Source organism: Pygoscelis adeliae, unplaced genomic scaffold (genome assembly GCF_000699105.1).
Source record: "Pygoscelis adeliae isolate BGI_AS28 unplaced genomic scaffold, ASM69910v1 Scaffold386, whole genome shotgun sequence".
Classification (NCBI taxonomy): Eukaryota; Metazoa; Chordata; class Aves; order Sphenisciformes; family Spheniscidae; genus Pygoscelis; species Pygoscelis adeliae.
In genome coordinates, this window is record NW_008824940.1 from 225,860 (window position 1) to 234,964 (window position 9,105).

At 37.2% G+C, this 9,105-nt stretch overlaps 1 protein-coding gene across 1 annotated transcript in view; it reads left to right on the plus strand.

Annotated features, from left to right (window-relative positions):
* Positions 1–53: 53 nt before the first annotated feature.
* The window catches only part of MOSPD2 (motile sperm domain containing 2), a 38,390-nt gene continuing 29,338 nt past the window's right edge, over positions 54–9,105 (plus strand). Inside the window, exons 1-2 of the mRNA XM_009325461.1 lie at positions 54–119; positions 8,638–8,793. Of these exons, the coding sequence (XP_009323736.1) occupies positions 8,748–8,793 (46 nt within the window). The 5' untranslated portion in view covers positions 54–119; positions 8,638–8,747. The remainder of the gene's footprint in view (positions 120–8,637; positions 8,794–9,105) is intronic.

The window sequence follows — 9,105 nt, forward strand, 5'->3', positions numbered from 1 at the left end:
CACCGGCCTTTCCCTTCCTTTCACGCCCCTCCCATTTCTTGTTTCCCCTCAGCAACGACAGGACAAGGCCGCGCTGATAAGCGATACTAGGCGGCGTTTCGAGACGGAGTACCTGCCAGGTGAGCGCCTCGGTGGCGGAGCCGGGGGCGGGCTGGGAGCGGTGGGCCCGGCTCTGTGGATGTGGTCTCTGGGGCTTGCCCGGTGTTGCTTTTCCCCGGTGAGCTTCCTGTGTCCCCGCTTTCCCAGGTGAGCGGGTGTTTCTGGCTTTACTTCAGGTGGCCGAAGCTACCGGGCGGGGATGGCGCACAAAGCGTGAGGGTTTCTCTGTTGGCTCTCGGTGCTCTCTTCTGGGTCGCTTTCTGGGGCAGCAAGGCATGTGGGGGCAAAGGTCTGGGTCCTTTTGACTCAGTTATGTTCGGTTGGCTGTAGTGTGGGGTCTGGGACACTGCTGTACTTGGTGCTTTTTGGACATGAAACATGGAAGAAAAAAAAATTCTGACATCGACCAGTTTGTCAAGGAAAGAGTTGTTTTTCTAGAGTAACTTGCACTTTAAATTCATGCTGACCTTAATTAAAATCATACTGTGTGTCCAACTCGGTCCTGAAGTGCAGGTGCTTTTAAACTTGTAAATGAAGGCCAGGAGGTGCTGGGCTGCCTAGGGGAATGGGAATACCAGGGTAAGCCTAGAGGGGTTTCCTTTCATTTCAAGGTTGATTTGCATTGCTTATGATAGAAGAACATATAGTAGTAGAGCATGCTAACAACTGCAGTAAGCAGTACATTTTATTATGACTGTCTAAAGGCTTTCTATTAAAAACACGCTCCTCTCCAACTTTTAATGCAAATACAGGAGTCCAGTAGTTTATGAGTTGCACGCATCTCCTTTAACATAAGCCGCAATCCTGCAAACACATGCCTTGTTTTGATGTACTTGATCAGAATTATTGAGGTTACCTAGTTATCGCTTTTATGTAAGGGTTGCACGTTTCTGTGACTTCTTTGTGATTGGCTATAGCACTTTTCTTGAAGACTTTGAGGGTATTGGGTGTAGCACAACTTTGTTTTGTACGGTTGCCCTGCTAACTTCTATAAAGGAAATTACTTTGGCCTTGGTTAGAGATGACCTGTATTTCTGGCAAGATGACAAAATTATTAGAATAGTGTCTTGAAGAAGAGAGAGCTTATTTTGCCATTTGATATTTCCATGTGAATAAAGATATCTTTGGCAGTCGTAAAGCTCCAGGAGAGTGGAGGATCATCTTAAAATATAAACTCTTTTGGCTGCTAATGTTTTCAGTTAATGTGTATATTTTGCTACAATAGGTGATTCATCTTGCTTTGTATTCTATTATCCCAGAGTCACACTCATAAAAAATGACTTCGGAAAGCCTAGAACTGCTTTGGGACAGTTGCTGCTGAAAGGGAGTATTACCTTTTTCGATTGAACTATCCCTTATGCTCTTGGAATTCCACAGGTTTCTCTAGTTGTAATGAAGCCTCTGTTGGGCTGGTTATTACAGCCATTAAAATAATTGAATACTGCTGTAAGGTAAGCTGTAATCCTATTTGCAGTATTTTGAACACATTTTCTGAGTAAGCCCATTTTTGGGTCATGGTTTAGGGCTCTTAGCCCTTTCAAGAAAAGAGGATTTTTTTGAGTTCACTTTCTTAAGTGGCTCCCTCGAATTTAGGAATGCCACAAGAAAATTAATGTAGTCATGCCTACTTCAAGCATGAAAAACACAGGGTTTTTTTTTTATAGAAACTTGGTGTTTGTGTTATGAAGAGATTCTTCTATATTATGGAACTCACAGGTACATAGTTTCCCCCTCATGCAATAAGAACTGTTAATGCTCACAAATGCTGTGATGGTCTTGCAGTAATGTTTATTTTTGTTGTGCAATGAAAACTTAGAGGGCCTTTTGAAATCCTGATTTTTGGTTAAAATTATCTATTGGCAGAATACAATTTTTAGATTAAGTCAGAATATACACAAATATATTAATATATAGTTGGTTCAGAAAAATCTAATATTAATTGTGACATCTAATACATGGTGGAATATTTCACATAAAAGTTACAACCAAGGAATATACTATGGACTTGACAATTTTGAAGGTAGGATGGGAAAAGTTTTGTTCAGCAATTGAAAGCACCAGAAATCTGTTTTCTGAATTATACAGTTTCATCTGTGCAGCTAAAACAAAGAATAGTTTTAATAGTCAGATACAGTTTGGAAAATACAACTTCAGAGAACCTTACTGGCTCATTTCCCCAAAGTTTGCACGAGAACTTTCTCGCTGAAGTTGTTGAGCATATGTGGCCATTGAGGTGTTCTAGGAGGAAAGCTTGGCCACTGTGAGATCTTACCTGCAAAGCAGTGTTTAATGTTAACTGCGATCTTGTGGTGTTGTTTTCTCTTCAGTAAATTTTCTAGCTGTATTTGAAAGACAGCTTCAGCTCTTGTGAGGAATGTATATCCCTAGTAACTAAAAACCTTGCATTTCAGTATTGGAAATATGCCTTTTAAAAGTCCCTGTTAGTCCAATAGACTAGCAAACGCTGTCTGATGTGATAGGCGGACAGTGTTTTATCTTTGTGGTTTGCAGCCTAATTGCTATTTTTGGTGATGTAAATGACTTGGGTGGTGACAGGAACAATGAAAACAAAAGATTATTTTCCAGTATTGACTGCTAGAAAACATTGTTAGTACCAAACAGCCTTGTCTTTTTCTTCAGTGCATTTTCATTCCTTAGAGGATTTCTAAAATTAGCCTTTATTTCCTGGCTATTACTTTCCTTTTTAATGTTACAGTGGAAGCTATTTGTAATCAAATATTGGCAGATTTTTTCCATTCAACAAGTCTTTTCCACACTTCCTTTTGCATATTTACCATTTCTTATTGCCTGTATTCCCTGCCCCTCCCAATTTGCATCATCTTCGCTTCTCCTTGAGGCAAAGCTTAATTTTCAGAAAAAGATTTTGTAAGAGAGGTTTCCCACTCCAATGTAAAAGGTCAAATTTCATTATGACTTTCTTTAAGCCAGTAGCAAAATGTGTTTTGTTAATCATGTTAGTCAATTGAGATAAATTTTTAGACATATGGGGCATCCTCAAAAAAACACAGTGATATGACTATTGTAGAAAACTCTTAAGGTAATGTTTTGAATACCTGCTTATATCTGTTTATGCTCTGAAAAATCTATTTTCCCTGATTCTTGGCTTTCAGGCTGAGAAATGCTGGAAGGATAAGATGGGAAATATATGGATAGGATAAACCCCATACTATTATAGAAAGCTATGTGATATTGATGTTTGAGCTTTCTATTGAAAGTAGCTTTTATTGTTACTGAAAGTGTTCAGTTTTGCAAAAAGTTTAAATTTATCACATCTTGTGGAGGCAGATATTTTATTTGTTTGTTGCTGCTTAATTTTGTTGAAATAACTCCTTATTGGGCAGAAATAGTTCTGTTTTCTTCATCCCTGTTGCTATATGGCTACTGACCTCCTTAAATTGTTTTCAGTCTTGCAGATTTCCTCATCTAACAATTGCAGGCACACACCTGAATGGTTATAGTACTTAGCTTAACATGTTAGGATTCAACAGCCAATTAAAATGGGTTTCCTCTTTCTAGCCAAAGACAGAGGAATAATTATGAGTGTTTCAGACCAAAGATGACTTGGCTGAAATAGCTTAAGGCAGTGGTTAAATTGAGAGGTTTTGTGTAATGAAATGCTTGACTAAATTGCTTTTTTCAATTTTTTGTACAACGACGTGTTTTTTTTCTCTGTTCAAAGGTATGTAGTTGCTATCCCTACTTAGCTTTGTGTACGACTTGTTCTGTAATGTTTTTTTTTCTAGATAAGAGTTCTTCCTGAAGGGAGGAATCATTCTTACAGGTTGTGGATTAGTTTAGTGTGGGACTTAGCTGTGCTGCTGCTTGTTTTCCAGTCCTGTAGTCTTTCTTCTATATTTTTGTCAAATATTCTCAAATTTCTATTATTTTTCCTAAAGCGTGAATGCCAGAAGAAGACAGAGCGGTGCAACATTGGTCTTCTGGTAATGCAGATGGCACTGAAAAAAAAAGTGAAGAGAGGGGATGTTATAATTGTGCATCAAAGAATTTAATTAATTCCTCCAGCAAAAGCATTGCAGTGGAATTTGTGTTCATTTAGTTTTGCATGATTCTGGAGTTCTTTTCAGAGCTGTTGTCTTGTGTTATACAGGGTCCTCTATGTTGGAAGATAGTAATTAAGCCATAGAGTTTCACCGTAAGTTTCTCAGCTTGAAGAAGACAACTATTAATAGGGCAGAATGTGGTCATAGAAAGAAGTCCTCACTTAGGCAAGAAAAAAAGGAAGGCAAGTAATAGGAAGAAGCTGCTGTTAAAACAGAACTCTTTCTGTCTTCTCCCAATCTTCTCCCTTGACCCCAAATGTTCAATGAGGAAATGAAAGTAACTTTAAGTAGCTATTTTTAAAATAAGGTTAAATAAAATGATGAACTTTGAAACCTATAAAGTTCTGTCTGAGACCTGGTCAGTATTCTTGCTCGCTCAAATTTGCCTGAAGGCCTTTTAGCTGAGGGATTGAAGAGAGCTAACTTTGGCCTCTTCTCCTTGCTGTTGCCACTGTTACTTCCTCATATATAACTTAGAATTTGGTTTTAATGCTCTCTGGTAAATAGCAAATTTGCTAAGCAGGTTATGCTTTCTCTCGCTTTTCTGGATCCGAGTCTTGATTAGTTTCTACACAGCTTACCAGTTCAACAGAGAAGTCTTGCAGCATCCCAGTTTTGCCTCTTTCGCTGGCTCTGGAACTATTCTGGGATATAGTAAAGTTTGAATCTCTTGGGCTGAGGGAGGAACCAGGTTTCCAAGCTTCTGGGCAGTTGTTTCACAAAAGTCTGGTGCTGCTGTTACATATGTGGCTTTCAGTAGCTCTTTCTGAACAGAAGTAGCTGTGAATGCTGTTCCTTGTGTTACTTTTGGGGCAAGCAGGGCATGTTCCAAATACCTTATGAAATTCTGTTTGTTACTGACTTAATTATAGAGATGTCTATCTCCCTGAGTAGAGGGTGACTAAACTTAGTGTCTCAGCATCTTAGTGGCAGTTCTGCAGGTGTGAAGAAACAGATGTTTAATTTTCTAGTGAGAAAAGCATCAGTGTATGTTTACAGGTATCTTAAGTGGCTAGGCTTGGAGATTGCCTGAGGTAAGATACTTCAGTTTATAGTCTCACTTGAATTTCTGTTTGGGTGCCCCTCAACTTCTGTTTCCTTTTGGCCTCTTAATTGTTGTGCAGGATGTGTTTAAATTGTGTTGAAAACCCCAAAGGTCTATTTTCTTTCAAGTAATTCTGTTTTAACTCCAGAAATTTCTGATAATCCAGTAACTACAGGTGTTCCATGAGTGATTTAAAATTAGAAACATTCAGATTATTTCACAGCATAGTTGGAAAACAAATTTCCAGACGTCTATAGAATTATGGGAAATGCACAAATTTGAAGAGGGATTCCTCCTCTGAACTGACATATGTTCAATGACTGGATTATTGGAAGGACTCCAGCAATTTCATATCACTCTGCTTTATAAGTGTGAGATAAAACACATTTCTTCTGGGTTCACAGTCTCATTCTAAATTTTATTTATTTTGTAGCAAGAATTGGGTAAATCAGGTAGGGTTAAAACAATAATTGGTACTCCTGTTATTCTATTGGTCTTGTTAAGCTTACCTGATTGAAATACTGGCATTCTGCAAGTGCCTGTGGAGGCAGAATTTGACTAGTTTTTCCTGTTATAATGTGTGTTGTAGTACATATGTAAATTCAGATTACATGTGTCATCTTGTTGAGAATTTAGTTGCTGAAGAGAAGAAAAATTTTTTTTCAACCCTCCCTATCTCTGAAACCAGTTGGCTTTTTATCATGATGTTGAAAGTTTGGATAAAATGTTTTCTCCACTCCTTTCACTTTCGTTTTCTTAAAATATTCATAAAGTTAAATTTCTATTTTTTTAGTATTATCTAAGTTCAGAGTTTGGGAAAAAATTTTAGTGACCCAGAAACACGTGTTCTGAGGCATGTTCCACATAATGATATGTGAATGTTTTTAAATTATTGTTTGATACAAGATGTGCTATTCTGTCATTCTGACAGTTCTGCTCTGAAATAGATACTGAGAGCAAGGAGAGCTTCAGAAAGCGGTGTGAAATGTTATCTTCTTAGTTTTTACCTGGTGTTACGTGGTTTTTTCTTTAATTACACAGTACTCAAATCCCTCATACAAAAACAATATACGTGGGACTGATCTCAGAAAAATACTTGGCTGATTAATGGCAGTCACTCTTAGCTGGAAGCTAGTGTGTGTTACAGATTATTAAACCAAGTTGAAGTAAGATAGCTCAGGTGCTAGAGACACGTAATACTGAGGTTGAAGTAAATCTTTGCTCTTGCAAAGCCCTAGTTTGCTGTGGCTATGAGTAGCTGTAAATGGCTTGAATAGACAATATGCCATATTGAATAATCTATAGCATAGAATAGCTAATATACCATGGCTAAGAGAAGCCAGTGCTTCTCTTTAGCTGACTGTGGATGTGCCAGATTAGTTACTGTATGTGACAGTATCTCTGAAGGGTATTTGAGTTAGAATGCATGTTATACGAAGAGAGGCTGTGGAATCTTTCTACCCTTCTAGGAGTAGAAAAGTTGACTGAAAAAGGTACTTAGTGACCTGTTCGAACTTGGAAGTTAGTCTTGCTGTGAGCAGGAGTTAAGACTGAGGTGACCTGCAGAAATCCTCTCCAATGTTATTTTTTTTTACGATTCTACCTTGAAAGTAGGTACTGTTATTGTTTCCCAGGCAAGACTGTCCAAATCATAAATCACTGGGGGAATAATCAAATTTTGAATGAGCAGTTGAGACTTTACAAAATTTAATACCTGAAATCTTTGCAACTTGTTCCCTCTGTGGTTGACCTAAAGCCACAGAGAAGTTAAACAGCATTTCGGTCTTGTGCTGAGTGTTCACTTTACTGGACTTTGACAGAATATAGGGAATGAGCTGTCTGGTGCGAGTATGGAAATGATGAGAGGAGGAACTGAAAAAGCGAGAGTGTTTTTCGTGTCTTGGAGGCTTGTGGGCAGAGAGGAGCAAATAGGGGACTAAGGTTAAGGAAAGTGGGATTTGACTGTAGGCTTGGCTAAAGAACAAGGTAAGGTAGTGGGATGGGATCAAGGGAATGAGATTTGAAACCTAATGAAGAAGGAACTGAGTAGATAATGTGTGTGAGAAGCAGTCAGATGTGAAGAGATGCATTGGGGGGAGTGCAACTATAATAACTCTTAGTGAATGGGCATATTTAAATGGATAAATTCTTACAGTTATATTGACTAATTTGTGACAGAAAACAGCATAAATTGAAAGACAAGTAAATTGGGTCATATCTTTGCATGTAGGCCAGTAAAACTAAAAATATTAGCAGAATTTAATGGTGTATTTTTCTTAAAATCTTCCTCAGAGTTAAGATGTCCGATTGAAATGCACATCCCTAAACCATCTAGTCGCAGTTCTAAATAGTTATTTTAATTATGATGGCCCTGAAAGTAGTTATTTTGAGTTTATTGCTGCTGACAGAGGAAGTCTTTCTAGTATGTGAAAATTAACATCTATTTCATTAACAACCAGTCTTAATTTTTTTCCTGCTAATCACAAGTAAATTTAAGTGAACAGTTTAAGAGCTTATGTTTTTTTAGTAGTTAGCAAAGAGATGTGTATCAGTGTCTGTTGCTTTCAAAGCCTGTTTCTATCATGGGTTCTTAGTTGATTTACATTCCAATGATGCAGATTTCTCAGACAAAGAGGAACATTGATCTAAAAACTGAGCCTTTGTTTAAGCATATGTACAATAAAAATAGGTCCACTTAGGCATTTGCATTTTACAAACTTTCCTATTTAAAAAATAATTAAAAGAGAAGCAGCAGCAACTCTTGTTGTACTTCCTAAAGCATGTTAACCTGTTACCCTGTTGCTAACCTGATGCAAGAAGAGTTTGAGGCTTGAGAGTTTTGTACTGCTCTAGAGTTGCATGTAGTTTGTGTTCAGTAAGGTAACAAGTGTAGAATGTGTAATCTTTTTAAAGAAAACAATTTTGTTTAATGCAATGATGTATAGCTCATGGCAAAAAATATTATTTTAACATCTGTTCTCTGACACTTCATGGTCTGACATGCTGATGCCTGTAAGTTTTTGAGGACTCAAGCTTGAACTAGTGATGCTTAATATATACATAATCAGTACACAGATTCTTACATCATATACTAATTTGTGTTATAGGAACCTGTTTCTAAAAAATTACACCTGCCCTACACACACCTTCTTGTTTTCTAATGTTTTTTCTTTGAATAAGAATCACAGAAAATATTTTCTAATGAGAGTAATCTTGTAGTGTTCCTAAATATCATCACAGTAGATAGATGGTTTTTAATCAATTTCTTATGCTATGCTTTGTCTGCTTAAGTTTGAGACTGCAAAAGAAATCCTGTGTACCTAGTAGATGCTTATATTGAAACTTGACAAATCTTCTTTCATGTTTTCATAGCAAATGCTATATTCTTAAAATAATTGATTTATTTGCTAGATAAATCAGATAAATATGATGCTAGAGATGTGGAAAGACTTCAGCAAGATGATAAATGGGTTGAAAATTATCTGATTTGGCGTCATGATGTTGTGGATGATACGTTAAAGATGATTGATGAAAGCTTTCAGTGGAGGAAAGACTACACAGTTAATGGTAAGCTATGTTATATAATGATTTTGATGGTGTGTGTTGGTTTCCTATTGAACTACAACTGTCTTCTGTATTGTAGTTTTATTAAGTGCCTTTTAAAGGTAGGTACCACAGAGAGCTGAGCAAGAACTTCGCTACTCTCTTTAAAAAATAAAAAAAGAAAGAAAAAAAAGAACTATTGCTTTTTATGTTGACCAGTACTGTCTCAGTGTTTTGTTGTGGTTCCATATGTCTGTTGAAAGGTTGTTTAAGAGAAAGGAAGGCAGCTATCTCTTGTTTTGTCTTTGTGCATTTTCTAGAATGGAGTCCTAAAAA